The following is an 18,524-nucleotide window of genomic DNA, read 5'->3' on the forward strand; positions in this document are numbered from 1 at the left end:
TCTGCAGTGTTCTGCATGTAACAGATTTTTAAAAAAATATACAGGAAAGTAGAGAGATCTCATTATGTATCAAGAAAATAAAAATTTTACATTTTTAATATTTTTAACCTGGAAAATAAGAATCATGATAGCAGTAATGGATAATCCTTGGAGTCACATGACATTGAATGATGAAAATAGATTTGTATTGCCAGAGCCGTGCAACTCTAGAAATATCATTCATATAAAGTTTGAGTTTCTGAATTGGAGAAGAGGGACTGAGGGCATTTTACAGTTTGGGGCCAGGGTGGAGATGGGTGTGAGAGAAGGCAAGTCCTACCCTGCTCTAAGAGCCTGCCCTCTGTCCTTAACCAGCTCAAACTGGAAGAGCTTGCCCTACCAGCTTGGACTAAGTCTGGCATCCTGTTTCTGCCCTGAAGACCCAGGAGTAATGGGGGGGGCTTCCCTACCTTCTTAAGTCTTTATCTTCTAAATCCATTTGTGCTCACAAGATATGCTTGGATACCTGGTCCCTTAGGGTTTCCTATATGCCGGGAGCAAAAGCAGAGCCTGCATTGAACCTGTTCAGTGTCAGTCTCTGGGGTTTCCATCAGCCTTCAATTGGCTACTTAAAAGAATTATTCTTTGAGGTGAAACTTTAAAAAAGCAGCAGCTCTATAAGCTATAATTCATATGAAATGAAATTCAAAAGTTTAAAGTATAAATTCAGTAGTTTTTTAGTATATTTACAGAGTTGCAGAGTCATTACCACTATCTAATTTTAGAACATTTTAATATTCTAACCCCCAAATGTTAATGTTAACCCCAAAAATAAACCTTCTCCCCATTGGCAGCCATTCTCAAACCCTTTTATACTGGTCCCTGGCAACCACTAGTCTGCTTTCTCTATGAATCTGCATGTTCTGTACATTTCATGTAAATAGACTCACACGGTTGCTGTGTTTTGTGTCTGGCACCTTTCACTTAGCATAATGTTTTCAAGGCTCATCTTTGTTGTAGGATCTATCAGTACTTCATTTATGGGGGCAGAGTAGACCAGGATCCCCTCATGAGAGCCTGGCAGGATCCAGGGAAAGCCAGCGGCCCCACACCCAGTCTTGCTGTGGGGTCAGTGTGCCTGACCAAGTAGAGGCTCCCAGCAGCTACAAATGTCGGAGGTAGGAAAACAAGCTGCCTCTGGAGTTGTTTTTTAATCAGAATAAACAAGTTACAAGCAAGCCAGGTATACTTTTTAAAAATATTTTTATTTATTTATTCATGAGAGACAGAGAGAGAGAGAAAGCCAGGTACAGTTTGACTTTCACTTCTACATACATCTATAGTTACATTTAATAATGCTCTTTATTTTTACCATGGATTCAAGTTAATGTAGTGTCCTTTTATTTCAGCCTGAAAGATAGCTTTAATACTTCTTGTAAGGGAGGTCTGCTGGTGGCAGATTCTTCCAGTTTTTGTATGTTTCAGACTATCTCATTTCTTCTTTGTTTTTGAAGGATAGTTTTGCTGGAGATAAAATTCACAGTTGACATTCTCCACCCACGACATTTTAGCCTCTGTGATTTCAGACAGGAAGTCAGTCATATTATTGAACGATCCTTTGAATATAACGAATTGTTTTCCTGCTTTTAAGATTCTCTCTTTGGCTTTGGGTCTTGACAGTTTGACTATGATACAGCTAGGTGTGGAACTCATTGAATTTATCTTAATTGTAGTTGGACTTTTGGATAGGTAGATTAAATTAATCAGATTTGTGAAGTTATGGACATCGTTTCTTCAAATATTCTTTCTGCCTTTTTCTCTCTAGTTAACCATCCAAAGTAAACATTTAAAAAACCTTTCACTGAGGAAGAAATGTTTAATGCTACAGGAGGCAAGTATAGCATCAGCTCCTTTGCTACTTCTTGCTGTGAATGTCAGCCCCGAGAAGCCATCTCACATCAGCAGGTAGATGGGACTGAGCACTCTGAAGGCATGCCACACCCCAGCTGCTTGACTCTCAACAGGTAATATGTTCCTGGGGATGTCTGGTAGCGTGCCACAGAGCTCTGAGGCTCTGTTCATTTCTCTTCATTCTTTTTTTCTTTCTGCTTCTTAGATTGTACAGTCTCAATTTACCCGTCCTCATGTTGGCTGATTCTTTCTTCAGCCAGCCACCTCTGATTGACGTCCCCACTGTCTCCAGAATTCTTCCATCTTGTGAAACCAAAACTCTTATCAATTAAGCAGTAATTTTCCAGCTCCTTGCAACCACTGCCTGCTTTCCATCTCCATGATCAGATGGCTGTAGGAACATCCTACAAGTGGAATCACAGCACATTGATCCTTTCGTGTCTGGCTTGCCTCACTTAGCATAGTATCCTCCAGTATCACCTCTGTCATTGCAGGTGCCACAGTGTCCCTCCATCTTATGGCTGAATAATGTTCCACTGTATGAATAGATACCATGTTATACTTAGGAGTTCTCTATATATTCTGAATATTATCCCTTTTTATAGGCTTTTACACTCTGTAAATAGTGTCTTCTTTTTTAAAAAAGATTTTATTTCTAATCCAATGATCTTGAGATCATGACCTGAGCCAAAACCAAAATTCAGATGCTTAACCAACTGAGCCACCCAGACGCCCCTCTGTGGCTAGTGTCATCTGATGCACAAAAGGTAGATTTCACTAAGACCAATGTCTGTTTCTTCTTCCTGTGCCTTTGGTGTTGTAGCCAAGAAATCATTGCCAGACCAGGTGTCCTGAAGCTTTTTCCTTAAGTTTTCTTTTTTTATTTTTTTTTAACATTTTTTTTTAATTTTATTTATTTATGATAGTCACAGAGAGAGAGAGAGAGAGAGGCAGAGACACAGGCAGAGGGAGAAGCGGGCTCCATGCACCGGGAGCCCGATGTGGGATTCGATCCTGGGTCTCCAGGATCGCGCCCTAGGCCAAAGGCAGGCGCCAAACCGCTGCGCCACCTAGGGATCCCTTCCTTAAGTTTTCATCTAAGAATTTTATAGTTCTAAGTCCCACATTTATCCATTTTGAGTGACTTTTGGTAATGGTGTTACATAAGAATCCAATTTCATTGTGATAAAAGCATTTTATTTACAAATATATGTTGGCATGGGCCACTAGTCTTATATTTTTATCTCCCCATTACATTAGGTTACACAAGTTTTCTCTAAATGCAATAATTAGCAGGCAAAATTCATGGTCATATAATTCTTGGTGTACTTCTCAGAAATTGATAAAGTGAATTGTTCCAAGGATTGGGTAGGAAATCTTCCAGGTCCACTGGTTTCTAGTACTTTGCTTTCAACAGCATTGAAAGTTGCCCTAATCAAATTGTCAGCTAATAGATTATTAAAAATAATTTTAATGATAGACCACTTTATGATTATTTATTTTTGGCATATTACCTGTTGAGTGTCAGGCAGCTGGCGTGTGGCATGCCTTCAGAGTGCTCAGTCCTATCTACCTGCTGACGTGAGACAGCTTCTCAGGGCTGACATTTGAGGCAAGAAGTAGCAAAAAAGACGATGCTGTGCTTGCGTCTTCTGGCATTAAACGCTTTTCATTCAGTGAAAGATGTTTTAAATGTTTATTTTGGATGTTTAATGATTATTTATGAAATCTTGTAACTGTTCTAATCATGATAAAATCATTGTTATGACTCAGGCTAGAATCTTTTATACTGTAAGAAAATCTATGGTTTTTTTTTTTGTTTGTTTGTTTTTACTTTATAGTTTTGGTAAAATACACATATCATCTTAGCTAAGATTTACCATCTTAGCCAGTTTTTGAGCAGTTCAGCAGTTTTAATTTTTTTATTTTATTTTTTTAAGATTTATTTATTTATGATAGACATAGAGAGAGAGATTGAGGCAGAGACACAGGAGGAGGGAGAAGCAGACTCCATGCCAGGAGCCCAATGTGGGACTCGATGTCGGGACTCCAGGATCATGCCCTGGGCCAAAGGCAGGCGCTAAACCGCTGAGCCACCCAGGGATTCCAATTCAGCGGTTTTAGTTACATTCATATTGTTGTGTGTGTGATCCAGGACTCTTTCCATCTTGCAAAATTAAAACTTCATACCCACTGACAATGATGTAGAAATATTCTTCACAATGGCTATGTGAAAAAAAAAAAGTTTAATTCAATTTATCTGTTTTTCTTGCATAGAAGAGTGATAGGGTACTCAAGCATAAATTATCATGATAAAATATTAGGATTAAAACCTCTTGGGGCAATATAATAGAAATGATAGACCAAGCAGAACTCTAAAGGAACCCTGTAGAATTTCTGATGGTTATAAAAGAGCTTGTTTTTCCTGTTTTAAAATGCATGGTGGCAACATCAAATCACTCTGGCATTTAGATTTCATTGACTGTATTAAAAGATCATCTGATAAAATATTTATTTTTAAAAGAAATGTTTACAGTATGCTAGAAATTGTATCCTTTAAAAAACAAGATTTTATTAATTTATTCATGAGAGACACACAGAGAGAGGCAGAGACATAGGCAGAGAAGCAGGCTCCCTATGGGAAGCCCGATGTGGGACTCGATCCCTGGACCCTGGGATCACAACCTGAGCCGAAGGCAGATGCTCAACCACTGAGCCACCAGGCATCTCTAGAAATTATATCCTATTTACTTTGAAATATTTTTTTACTTTGAAATATTTTATTATATTTTATTATGAAAAATGTAGATGCTAGCTTAAAAATATATTATCCTTTTTATAGTGGTAGTTTTCAAAATTCTTTAGGAGGCATGTGGCATTTGAAGACAACTGCGTTTGTGTAGAGGGATGCCTAGGACAATGCCTGAACCAGCATCAGAGTTGGCTGGAGACCAGCCTGAAAGGTCGGAGACCCCCGCAGGCGTTTGGTCCCCAGGGAAGGTGGCAAGTGATGAGTGCATGTCACTTGCAGGCTGTCCCACGTTTGTCCCTGCAAACCAGCAGGATTCCACAGTGGGGGCTGCTCTGGGGAGACCCAGCCCCTCACTCCAAATCAGTTACCACTTCAAAGCTCAGTTCTCACTGAGGAGAGTTTTGAGAAAAGCTCTTATGGCTGGTGCTCTAGGTCAGCGGGCAAGTGAGAGACCATCCACTTCCTTCTCCTTGCACCCCAACCACAGCCATCACGTTTCCCTCAGAAGGACTAAGATCCAAAGAGTAGAGCAACCAGCAGAACAGACACAGTGTTTCAAATCATGTGTCTGATGAGGGAAACAAGCCCATCACAAAAAGACAAAACTATAGGATTGCAGTTGTTTGAAGGAGTTGGAGGTGTCATGGTCCTAGAGCCATGGCAGGAGACGGGGCTGGGGATGGTGCTGGGGATGGTGCTGGGGACAGGGCTAGGGACAGGGCCCAGCATCCATTTCTGACGGGACAGACTCAGCTTCACAGGAGGAAACGGCACGTGGACGGTGCGCATGTTCGCACAACGCTGTGAATGTGTTGCTGCCACTGAACTGTACACTTAAGAATGGTTAATACAGTAAATGTTATGTTTTGTGTATTTTGCCACAATAAAAAATAGGGAAAATGCTAACATCCCCTTTCCTATCTCTTTTTGCTAACTTTGGGTTCCATTCAGCATAGGAACCGTGTTTGCCGTCCTTCTGAATTAACAAGGTCAGCCTCATCAGCACCACTCAGACTTGCCTCCTGTCAGGAAGAAGTCTGGATTCATTTTCACTTCAGATCAACACATTAGGACATATTTTGAAGAAAACAACTAGAAGCAGTGAGAAGAAATGAGAGGTTCTTAGACCAAAGACAGGGCAGAAGCTGTGCAGAACAGGCTGGCTTGTGCGACATTTACTCACCACTTGCCAGGGATGTGGCCTGAGTCCTGCAGAGATGGGGGCAGCCGGCATCCCTTCATGGGGGCGCACCGGGGGGCTCTCAGCTGGAATCACCTCCCACCAATGACCTGGGAAAAGAGAGACACTTTCTTGTTTCACTGGACACAGTCCAACTTCCAACTCTCTTTATGTATTTAATGAAAAGAACATGGACACGAGTAAAAACTAATTGCTCCAGAAGTTAGTTTGCCTTAGATAGAGATGGCAGAGATGATGGCTTTTGTTGAAATAGATATTCATGATGTGATGACATAACCAAATCTGAACAAAACCACTTTAAATCTTGTAGGTGTGAACTCTTGAATCTTGAAAGGTTTGCTCACCCTGGGCCAGGAGGTGATGGTGCTCGGGATAAACACTGAGAAGATAATGCAGGAGGGATTTTGGGGTTGCTGTGCGGTGTTCACAGGCCCGGGCTCAGAGGGCGCCTCCTGCTGCGGCAGGGATGAGCAGAGCCTTGGTGAGCTCAGGGCCTTCCTCCCCTTACCCAGTGTGTGGGAGGCCCTGGGGCTTCTGCTTACTCATCCAAGGTGGCTTTTCTCAAACCAGTATTTTGGAACGTCTCACTGTTGTGCGCCTTTAAGTATTTTATCCCTGGGGCAATGCAGGATGGCTGAGGACTTGGTTTTCTTCTGCTTTTTGAAAAGGGAAACGGATCGGGAAACTGGTTCTCAGGGATCTGCAGACTTGGAGATTTGGAGATTGCCTTAAAATCAGAGGTTTCATGTGTTTGGTTCTCAGCCCAGCAGCACCAGCTTCTTCTGGGAACTTGTTGAAAATGCAGATTCTCGGGCTGGTCTCCAGGTCAGCCAAGTCCAGACCTCTGGGGCCTTCAGGTAGCTCTTATGCCCACCCAATTGGAAAGCCACACAGACCCATATGGTCTGAGTTGATTTGCCCTTGACTAATTGACATAACATCTAGATGATGTAATGACTCTTTTAGTATAAACATCAGACGTTTCATTTTTGTGTATTTTGGAACCCCTGTAATTAGTTTTCAGATATGTTGAAGAGCGCTGCATTTGTCCTGCCTGAGGAATAAAGGTCTCTCTTGCCAAGTGAGGAACAGCAAAACTCCAGAAAGCCTTAGGCCAGGCAGGCCGTGTGCCAGGGTCCCAGGATACTTTGGCCTGTGGGAGGTGACCCAGGGTCCTGTCCCAGCAGATAACTCTCGGCCCCGAGCCAGGGACTGTCAGGAAAGATGGGCCTGGGCATTCCCCAGAGCAGACAGAGCGAATACCAGCTTTTTAGGGAGAGAGACCTGCTCTGTGTTTTTGGCCAGCACCCAGGTCTCCCGAGATTTCCGAGGCCTCCTTCTTACCACTTTCCTTACTTCCTTCACTTCTGCTTCCACTTCCCATCCTTTGGAAGGACAGCCCTTTGGTCTTTTTGAAATGCAAATCATATCAAATCAGTTCATCTCATCCACCATCCCTGTAATTAATTTCTTTTTTTCAAAAAGATTTTATTTATTTATTCATGATAGAGAGAGAGAGAGAGAGAGAGAGAGAGGCAGAGACACAGGCAGAGGGAGAAGCAGGCTCCATGCTGGGAGCCCGACACGGAACTCGATCCCGGGACTCCAGGATCGCGCCCTGGGCCAAAGGCAGGCACCAAACCGCTGAGCCACTCAGGGATCCCCATTGTAATTAATTTCAACAGGGCTTTTCTTCGACAGCCTGAGCTCTAGCACCCGTCCTGTCCTCAGGATGTGGGTCAGAGGTGACAGAAACAATCTTGCACACTTTTGACTTTGCACAAGCTACCCCCGCTGGTCCCTGGGCCTCACGGAGGATGGCACACACCTGTCATTAAGTGAACAAGCTACTCATTTACACCTTGTCTCTTGTGTTTTAGTTTGGGGCTGAGTTCCGAAGGTTCTCCTTGGACCGGCACAAGCCTGGGAAGTTTGAAGACTTCTACAAGCTGGTCGTGCACACGCACCACATCGCCAACACAGATGTGACCATCGGCTATGCAGATGTGCACGGGGACCTGCTGCCCATCAACAACGATGACAACTTTTGCAAGGCGGTCTCAAGCGCAAACCCTCTGCTCCGGGTCTTCATCCAGAAGCGAGGTACCGGGGCATGGGGAGCTGCTTGTCAGTGCCATCACACACAGGCCACATCCAGGGACGTCGGGCAGCACAGCACCTTATGGTTCTTTTTTGTAGCCTGTGCTGGTAGATTATAGAAAGTCATGTTGGTTTGGTCAACATTAATTTATTAGAAGGGCTTAAAAATTTTAATGCATTTTCCATCTTAAATAGTGTTGACTTCTGATTTTTAAATACTGAGGAAAAAATAATATTGATACTTTCATATTTTAACTGGAAGCAAGGGGGTCACTGAAAGAAGGGCATTAGCCAGTAACCCAAGAATGAAACTTGTGGTTTCCTGTGTGTGCTTCCCACTGTCTTTAGGATTGGAAAATGATGCTGGCTTTAAATTATAACTTTGGTTAACTTTTCGCTCTGAGGACCTAGCTTTGCTGTAACAGTATCACTTTATGGGAAACAAGCTGTAAGTGAATGGTTGAGAGGGACTGTTGGGTCAAGGGGTCCTTGTGCTGCTCGCTTCTCAGCTGCGTTTTACATATGCTTTCTCATCTCTAAACTTGGGAGAATCTTCACATTTCAAAATAACACGCTGAAGGAAGGTACTGCCTGCAGGAGAGGGTTGATGTTGGGCAAATGGTATTTCCTGGTTGACTTGGTCATGCCTGGACCTTCTGTGCCGTAATGAGCACACTGGCTACCCATGGAGGCAGAGCACCCTGGGGGCCCTTGCAGGGTGACTCTGGGGCTCACTGTGTTTGCTGTGGGGGATTCACTGACCAGTCAGGTTGCTGCATGGACACAGTGAGTAGCAGCTGCAACATTTGGAGGACAAGGAGGCCTGGCTCGGGGCCGTGGTGTAGGGCCCGGCGCCTGGTCCTAAAGGCAGGCAGGTGCCACAGTCCCCACTGGGTGTGAGGCCTGATTGAGCACACGGTCCCCACGCCATCCTGAGGAAGTAAGCAGGCCGTGCTGTGAGTGCCCGCTGTTGTGGCAATAGAAGGGGACACGTGGAAAGTAAACTGCAGGAGATCCCTTTCTGACCCGTCCTCTGGCACGAGATCACACAGCTCAGCATCTGCAGGCTGTGCTGAGCCGGGACATCCTGCTGACGGTACCGAGAAGCCAGCACAGCTGTCACTTCCTCACGGGGACTTCGCCTCCCTGCTGGCCCCGGGGCGTGGCCCTGCCTGTCGACCAGTGGTTGCTCCACACCACTCTTCTCCATGAGGCCTGATCTCAGGCCACTGCACCTCGTGACCTCGCGTCCCCTCCACCCAGCTTGTATCCTGTCATTCCACGTCTCTGTGCCATGTGTGTCGCCATCCTCAGAGCTGTCCTGGCATCTGGCCACACTCCACCATCCATTGCTCTGCCCCAGCCATCTGAGGCTGTGCTGTTCGCTCACCTTTCACAGAAAGGCCTCACGGTGGATGTGTGAGCCTCAACTCCTGTCCCCAGGAAGTGAGGGCTGCCTGAGGCTCGGAGCTGAGGTGGAGGCACTGCCGAGGGCACTGTTCCCTGAAGCGCCAGTGGTCGTGACGCCCTGTGCTGCTGACTCCCCGAAGCTGCGGTGGTGCCGGGAGCTCCAGGGTTCGTGTGCCTGCAAGGGGGACAGACACGCTGACTTTCCAGGGCGGCTCACACGCCACTGGCTGGGCCCTGCCTCCTGTTTCATTATTCACTATGCTCAGTTTTCCTGGCTGGCCAGGGTCAAGGTGTCCGCTGACCCCCCCCCCTTCTGTCATGTGACAGTGAGGAGCTGGGGGACCTCCATTCCGTCACTGCCTCCGCACCTTCTCGCTGGCTCTGTGGCCAGCAGGTCTGTCATGACCTGCTCTGTATGACAACAGAGCCTCTGCCTCGGGCCCCCATCGCTGGGGAAACTAAGGCTGTATTCTCACTATCCCCAAGGGACCCTCACTGTACTCACTATGTGTGGTTAGAAGCAGGACAGCTGTGTCTCTGTGGGTGGGGCGAAGCAGGAGCCCCTTGACGGGCTCCATGTTCAGGACAGACCACTCGCTGTGAGGAAGACAGTGTCCCCGTGGGCAGGCTGCTGCTGGGGCCTCCCTGGGAGGCAACACTGAAGTCCCATGTCCTTTCCCACAGCAAGGGTTCTGAGACATCAGTCACGTAATGCTGTATTCATGGCTTCACTATGGCTTCAGTCACTTGTCCTTCACTTAATAACTTCATGAGCCTTGCTGTGGACTTTCAGAGAAAGCTGCCCTCTCCTCCAAAGCCACACAGATGTCACAAGTAAACTTCAAACCAACATCCCTGATGGATAGGGACGTGGAAACTCTTCCCCAAAGCACCAGGATGTGGAGTCCTGTTCTCACAGCGGACCTTGTGTGGAAGGCCACAGACCAGGGGTGGGTGCCCTAGATGTGCCGTGGGACAGCTGAAGGGACAGACGCACACACGGGCACCTTGGGGAGGGCGTGAGGTGGGAACCACCGGGAGTGCAGGCTGCTGCCGGGGGGCCCCCCTTCACAGTATGTCCTCTGACGTGCAGAGTCTGTGTCTGTGAAGTGGCTCAAATGTGTTTGTTGCCCAGAATTGATGCTCAGGACCCTTGGTGGCCATTCACAGACATGCTGGCGGCAGAGATACCACTGAGATTGGAAAGGGCACCGCTCCACCTTCCTGCCTCTGCTCTTATGCCAGAAACTCGTGTCCTATCCACACTGTGTAGTGTCATATATGTCATTTTCTTGTGTGTATTCTTTTTTTAAATTGAGGTAAAATCCATATAACATAAAATTTGCCATTGTGCAGTTCAGTAGCATGAACACAATCTCAAGGATGGACGACCGTTTCTCTGTAACACTGAGCACTCTGTCCCATAGACACTAACTCCTCATGCTGCCCTCCCTGCAGCCCTGCCACCTGCCACCCTGCTCTGTATCTGTATGGTTGTGACCCTTCTAAGAAGCTCACATAAGTGGAATCCCACAGTATTTGTCTTTTTGTGACTGGCTTGTTTCACTGAACACAGCGTCCTCAAGGTTCATCCACATTGTATCATATTGCACAATTTCCTTCCTTTTTAAGATTGAATAATACTCTTTTGTGTGGACAGAGCACATTTTGTTCATCATCCATTCATTAGTTAACATAGGGGTTTCTTCCACATTGTAGCTATTGTGAATGATGCTGCTGTGAGCCTGAGACAGATATCTCTTTGAGACTTTCCTTTCAATTCTTTTGGGTATAGACCCTGTAGTATATATATTGCTGCTTCACGTGGTAGTTCAATTTTTAATTTTTTGAGGAACTATCATACTGCCTTCCACAGTGGCTGCACGGGGGTCCAGTTTCTCCACCTCCTCACCAACACCTATTGTTTTCTGAAATTTTTAATCTTTTTTTCCTCAACATGGGGCTTGAACTCACAACTCTGAGATCAAGACCTGAGCTGAGATCAAGAGTTGGACACCTAAGTGACTGAACCACCCAGGTGCCCCTCTGATTTTCAATAGTAGCCATCACAGTGGGTATGAGGTGGGATCTCGTACTTTTGATTCCTAAGTCCCTAATATTTAGCGATGTTGAGTGTATTTTTAGCGCCTAATGGCCACTTGTACAACTTATACATCTTCTCTGGAGAGACATGTGTTCAAGTCCTTTGCCCATTTTTGCACCAGATTCTCTTTGGTTGGTGAGCTTCAGGAGTTCTTTATATTCTGGTGTTAATCCCTTGTCAGATATATGACTTGCAAGTATTTTCTCTCATTCAGTGGGTTGCTTTTTTCTTCTGTAGGTTATGTCTTTTGATGTATTTGTAATTTTTTACAAAGTTAAATTTGTAAATTTTTTTGTTGTTGTTGTTAACTGTGCCTTTGCTGTCATATCCAAGAACTCACTGCCAAATCCAATGTCCTGAGGCCTTTGTCTTAAATATTCTTCCAAGGGTTTTATATTTTTAGGTCTTACATTTAGGTTTTTAGCTTTTATAATTGGCTGTGTTAGTCTTCACTGAGATTTTATTTCTCCCACAGCTTGAAGTTACTGTCTCCTGTCCTCTCCTTACACCTGTTGGACTCCTGGGAGCAGCTCTTGCAGGAAAGGTCCAGTGATCACCAACTTCCACAGCTTTTGTTTTGTTTGTCTGGGAATGTCTTGATTTCTCCCTCACCTTGCAGCACAGTTTAGCTGGATGTAGGATTCTCGGTTGGCAGGTTTTTCTTCTTACAGCACTTTGATCGTATTGGTGTTCTTTGTCTCAGATCCAAAGTTTTTAATGAGAAATCCACAGATAACCTTACTGAAGATCCTTTGGATGTTCTCATGCTGCTTTCATGCTTCTCTCTTTGTTTTTTGGAAGTCTGGTTATAACACATCTCCAAGTGGATCTCTGACTTTATCTGACTTGGAATTTGTTGAGCATCTTGAATTTTATATTCATGTCTTTCTAACAGGAAAGTTTTCAAAACATTCTTCAAATATTCTCTTTGCCCCCTACTCCTTCTCAGACTCCCCCGTGTGTATGCTGGTTCTCTTGATGGTGTCCCACAGATCCCTTAGGCCTGTTTGTTCTTCTCATGTACTTTCTTTTCCATAGCGTTGATCATTTCCATTATCCTGTCTTCAAGTTCTTTGATATTTCTTCTCTCTACTAAAATCTGTTTTGAATCCCTCTAGTGAATTTTTCATATCAGTCACTGTACTTTCAGCTCCAGAATGTCTTTTGGATTTCTTTTCTGGTTTTCTACTTTTTTATTGATATTTCCATTTTGTTCATACTTTTTTCATGATTTTACCCACATTTTCTAATTCTTTGAGCATCTTTTATTTAAGATTTTACTTTATTTATTTGGAAGGGAGAGAGAGAGAGAAAGAGGGGGAGAGAGAGAGAGAGAGAATGAATGAGTGGTGAAGAGGGGGAGGGGCAGAGAAAGAAGCAGACCCCCCTGGAACAGAGAGCCTTACCTGGGACTCGATCCCAGGATCATGACCTGAGCTGAAGGCAGACGCTTCACTGACAGAGCCTCCCAGGTGCCCTTCTTAGAGTATCTCTAAGACTGTGGGTTTAATGTCTGATCAGTAGATTTGACATCAGGTCTTTTTTAGGGACAGATTCTGTAGAATTCCCTTTTTCCTTTCAACGGGCCAAACTCTCCTGTGCCTTGTGATTTTTTGGCTAAACACGGCACATTCGAATATCCTGATGCGGTGACTCTGGAAATCAGACTCCCCCACTTCCCCAGGCTTTGCTGTTTTGTTGTCATCTTTCTTTGGATGGTGGCAGACTGTCTCTGTCCCGAGGATCAGCCCAAGGTGAAAACTCAGTGTCTTCTGGGGTCTCCTGTGAGCCTTCTCTTGGGCAGGCACCATCCTTCCTAATTTCCCACGTGTGCAGCTGTTTCTGAATGTCCTAATATATGGCTCCCAAAGGGGAAAAGTGAGAAACCACAGGAGCATCAGGGGGCACCCGCCCTCTCAGTACCATTGCAGTCACACGAGCTGAAGCCAGAGGGGCGATAGCAGTGGCCGCAGCCTCTGTATCTGCACCTGTGTGGTCAGAACAGAGCCTCTGCTCTTGGAAGGACAGAGTCCTTTCTGCTGACCTGGCATCAGCAGGCAGCTCCTGAAACACATGCACAGCTGCCTGCTGCAGGGCTGAGTAGCTGCCCCTGTGCTCCAAGCTAGAATAGACCAAAATTGGCTCCTTCTGCTGGACAGTTGCAAGCCTTCAGCAGACTCCACTATCCCAAAATAGTCCTGTCAGCCAGATTCTGCCCCTGCAGTGGTCGCTGGGGTGGGGAGAAAGTCCTGGTGCTCCCTGCACTGCCCTCGTCCCAAAATCCCCCTGTGCTTTTCTTATGATGTGACTGTTGGAAATGACCCCAAGCATAGTGCAGGAGTGCTGTTGAGTTTTCATCAGTGCCAGAAGGATGTGATGTTCTTATGTAGAAAATGCTCAGGATGCCTGGGTGGCTCAGCGGTTTAGCACCTGCCTTCGGCCCAGGGCATGATCCTGGAGACCCGGGATCGAGTCCTACATTGGGCTCCCTGCATGGAGCCTGCTTCTCCCTCTGCCTGTGTCTCTGCCTCTCTCTCTCTCTCTGTGTGTGTCTCTCATGAATAAATAAATAAAATCTTTTAAAAAAAGAAAAAAGAAAAAGAAAATGCTCTTTGGTGGTGAGTTCAACATTATGAATTGGTAATATATACCAAACACATGTCTTTAAATAGAAACACATAGAGCACAAGGGTTCATATTTGCTCAGTGGAGAAAACATGATTGAAAGGCTTACAGGAACCTAACCCTATACTCTCCCTGGAGCCATGGCTCAGTGTTCAAGGAGACTTTATAGAACGTAACCACCAAGAATAATGATAATCAACTCTGTATGAGAAGTCCAGAATGGGCAAATCCATAGAGACAGAACAGATCATGGTTGCTAGAGGGAGAGGGTATTGGTAGGTTGGGGCTTCTTTACTGGACAGTGGAAATATTCTGGAATTCAATAGTGGTGTTTATTACAGGGCTTTGTAAATATACTCATAACCATTGAATTATACTCTTTAAGTGAAAGGATGTTATGGTATTTAAATTATTTTTAATGAATAAATTATATCTTAATACCTCTGATAAATTTTAAAATAGGAGATTTAAATCAGACTGTCCTGTTTCTGAGCCTCAATCCTAGATGATATCTAGGGCTCATCTTTGGCCTTTATTTCCAAAATTCAGCCATTTTCAATAGGTGTGAATACTTACACTTTATAATTAATTTCTTTGGCATCACAACTCAAGACAGTGCTAAGGACCCTCCAATTGGCTCCTGAGGAGTTCTGTTTTGAGTCCATTGATGTGGACTCTGAGGCCTCCTTGTGTGTATATAACACATCACTAGCCTTTTACTTTAACGTTTTGCCCATTAAATAAGTTACAGAATCAAGAATTCACAGCGGGAGACTCTGGACTTGGACCTGGGTCGCACACACTGTCCGTGTTGAGGAACTACTTTCTCTGTCCCCTGTGTGCTCCTGTAGTCCTCCCTAAAGACTCAGGAATGTTTGGAAAGTTGGCCCAAACAAGCAGAGACACTCAGAGTATGTCTATTTTTAGCAGAATAAACAGGAAGTGCAAACACTAACTTTTCACCACTTATCCATCAAATAAACCCCTCAAACACGAGCACTCCCACCCAGCCCTCTTGTTATTTAAGAGATGGGCCTTTCTGCCCCACACCCACCCCGCACCGGCCCCAGCCCAGAACTCAAAATGGAATTCTAGCTGACTTTTAGTAGCTGTTTTGTGGCTCGGATGATTAGCATCTCAGGATGTCACAGGAGGCTTGTGAGGACTTAATTGTGCCACAGGATTTTCAGCACAATTAAAATGTTCTGAAATATTTACCTTTACAGTAAACATAAATACTGCTTATTTCCGTGTGTCTGCTAACTGTGTGATTAATCAGAGGTTGCATGATCGGGGATGGCAGGGAGGTATTTGCTTATGATTTCACTTAAGGATGTTGCTAGAAAAAGTAATTGCAGAATGTTCTTCAAGGTAAACCGTATGTAATCATTGAGAATTTGGTTATACACACTGGTAGAATCTTAAAATATTAGGTATATAAATTCTGCTTATAATCGCTTTTCTCAGATTCTTCATTAAGTACCAAGAGGTGCGTTTGTTTTAGGTTGGGGGCTCACTGTGCAGCAGGAGACACTCAGTGTCTCTGTCTTTCTCCATACTCTGCCCAGGGTTTGAGGCTGTGTGTATTGAGGCAGCGGAATGTATAGTTTTGCTGAATTAACCTTGTCTATGTCCTTGTGCTTGTAGGAGCAGATGTAACACCCCCCCTGCTGGCTCTTCTGACACATTTGCCTCTTTAATTGCCACTGATTCCTGAAAGTTTGCATGTTTGGAGAATTTCTTTTTTTTTTTTAATAATTGAAAGAAAGGGCAAACAGTCTCCCACTGCTCCATCGTGGGAACATGCAGAAAACAAAATGCCTGAAGCCCACATTCACCCCTGGAGTGGGAGTGGATGGGGGGAGAGAATGTGCTGATGTAGCTCATTAAAAAGAAAACAAAGCCAGAGCCACCCACCATCCAGAAGAATCCAGGGGCTGGTCCTGGAAAGGCTGGCCATCTGTGCAGATGGTCGGAAGCCACGAGGTCATCGGCATCTTCCAGCCAGCATGGCACACCTGTGCACCCGCTCTGCCCCTGCCCTCAGCTGACCTGTGTGAGGGAGGGAGGAACCCCCATCCCAGCAAACACCTTGTACAGGAATGGTGAGATGGAATTGGAATCTACTCTTTTCTTGTTTTCTAGTGTTATTTACTTTTACATATTCAAGCCCATGGTATGTTTATGATTTGGACTCATGCTTTTTAAAGCCCCAATATATCATAAGCATATCCTGTCATTAAACTCTTTGTAAGACTTTATTTAAAAAGTCTTTTCTGCCTGTAACATATTTGTAAAAGAAAATTCAAACAATGTGGAAATAAACAACTCCATCACCCCAAGGTAACCACATTAGCATTTTGGTGAGCCCTTTCCTGACGGCTTGGTATAGGTAAATTAGTTGGACATAGTTTTATAGTAATAGGGTCATAATACACATACTTTTAAATTAATTTTTAGACATTGTTTTAAGCTGGCATTGTATTTTTTACTTTTTGTAGATGTATGTAGATACACACCATCCTTTTAACAGGAGATATCAGTTATAAATATAAAAAATGTAACCAACCTCTTATTTTCTATTTCAACTGTTCCAACTTTTTATTCGTAGAAACTGTGTGGTACATTTTTACATATGTGTCAGGTTATCTTTGGGGTAAGTTAGCAGAGATGTCTTGCTAGGTGTGTACTTTGAACTAAGATACATACTTCCAGTGGTCTTCTTTTTAGCAGGGCATTTGAATGATATTTGGATGGAATCATTCTGAACACATCGTTGAAGATTGTCCTTGTGTGGCATGAACACTCATCTACCCTCTTGAAGGCCAGTGAGGGTCTGGCCTAAGTGTAGGCTGTAGGCTGCTCGCCTGTTAAGACAGCACCCAGCTTGGGACTCTGCAAGTCTGGGCCCTCAGCTAGGACCCTCTGGGGCTGTTATCCTACTATACCTGGTATCAGATGTCCTGCAATTTAGGGAGCTCCTCTTAGCCTGGCCTTCCTGGTGGGAGCTGCAAACCGTGGCTGATACGCAGACCCACTGTTCCTGCTGAAGCCTCTGTGGAGGCCAGAGTGGTTTGTCTGGAGGTGACCATCCCACTTGTTTCCTTTCCATCATGTCACAGTGGCTGGTCATTGGATAATTAACATGTTTATTTAAGCCAGTTGTCAGAGAGGAGGAGCTCAAGGATGTCCCGTTTGAAGGGGAAAGGCCAAGCATGGAAGCACAGCGTGGGGCTTTCTTTTCATGTTTAAGCTGACGATCCTGAGCCAACTGACTGGTTATCAAGCTGTCTGTGTTAGCAGGATTTCTCTTTGAAAAAAAATCTTTTTAAACAAAAAGAGCATACTCCTCAGATACTATAACAGGGCTGTGTTTCTGTTACCAGGGTGTGTTAGGGTTCTGTGCCTTCACTTATTTTTAGAAGAAAGGTATTCTTTGGCCCTTCCGATGGCCTGCCTGGTAAGCCCTATGCCCTGCACTCACAGCCTCCTCCGTGTGCCTGTCTGGAAGCTGCCAGAGCTGGGCACTCAGGCACCTCCCATGGGAGGTGGAGGCCTGGAGCCCAGCCGATCACGCAAGCCTGCACACTAGTCATCCCTCCCTGGGTTTACTAGATCTCGCACTTTCCTCAAACAGCGTGGGAGCAAACTGGATACTCTTCCCACCATCTGAGTGCAGGTGTCTACTACGGGCGCAGGGGTTGTTTGGTATTGGAGAGCCATGGGAAAGGTCAGCAGGGCCTCCGTGGGACCCGACAGACATGTTGCTGCAGGTGGCAGGTTATGGGAAGCCTGCTGAGCTGCCTTCTCTGAAGCCTGGTGATAAGTACACACGCCTGAATGTCCTGGACCACATGCTCTGTGAAGCAGAAGTGTCTTTGTAAGTATCTCTCATGGACAGGACGCTGGGTTCAGTTAGGACCTACTTGTCTGGGTTGGATGGAGTTGAAACCTGATGTACTATTGAATTAAACTCTGCAAGGGGGATCCCTGGGTGGTGCAGCGGTTTGGCGCCTGCCTTTGGCCCAGGGCGCGATCCTGGAGACCCGGGATCGAATCCCACGTCAGGCTCCCGGTGCATGGAGCCTGCTTCTCCCTCTGCCTATGTCTCTGCCTCTCTCTCTCTCTCTGTGTAACTATCATAAATAAATTAAAAAAATTAAAAAAAAAAAAAACTCTGCAAGAACGAGGAATGCCAGCCCCTTGGGCCTTTGTAAGCAAGGGGTTAACTTTGAACTATTCTGGCCATTTCTGGGGATGGGCAGCCACAGGTGTGAGCACAGAAATTTTGGAGGGATGATCTGGCCTTGCGTACCTTCTGAAAGTCAGGTCCTTGCCATTCCCCTTTGACCTGGGTGATGGTCCGAGGGAGGTCAGCCACCACTGACTTTGCACCATACATTGTAGGACCCTCCACTGCAGATTCAGCTTCTCCGATGTCA

General features: G+C 45.2%; 1 protein-coding gene across 1 annotated transcript in view; it reads left to right on the top strand.

Moving 5' to 3' along the window:
* Positions 1-18,524, top strand: part of PARD6G (par-6 family cell polarity regulator gamma) — an 80,989-nt gene that overhangs the window by 16,050 nt on the left and 46,415 nt on the right. The window contains exon 2 of the mRNA XM_038525687.1: positions 7,724-7,946. Within this exon, the coding sequence (XP_038381615.1) occupies positions 7,724-7,946 (223 nt within the window). The remainder of the gene's footprint in view (positions 1-7,723; positions 7,947-18,524) is intronic.

The sequence above is a fragment of the Canis lupus genome, chromosome 1 (genome assembly GCF_011100685.1).
Source record: "Canis lupus familiaris isolate Mischka breed German Shepherd chromosome 1, alternate assembly UU_Cfam_GSD_1.0, whole genome shotgun sequence".
In the NCBI taxonomy this organism is placed as follows: Eukaryota; Metazoa; Chordata; class Mammalia; order Carnivora; family Canidae; genus Canis; species Canis lupus.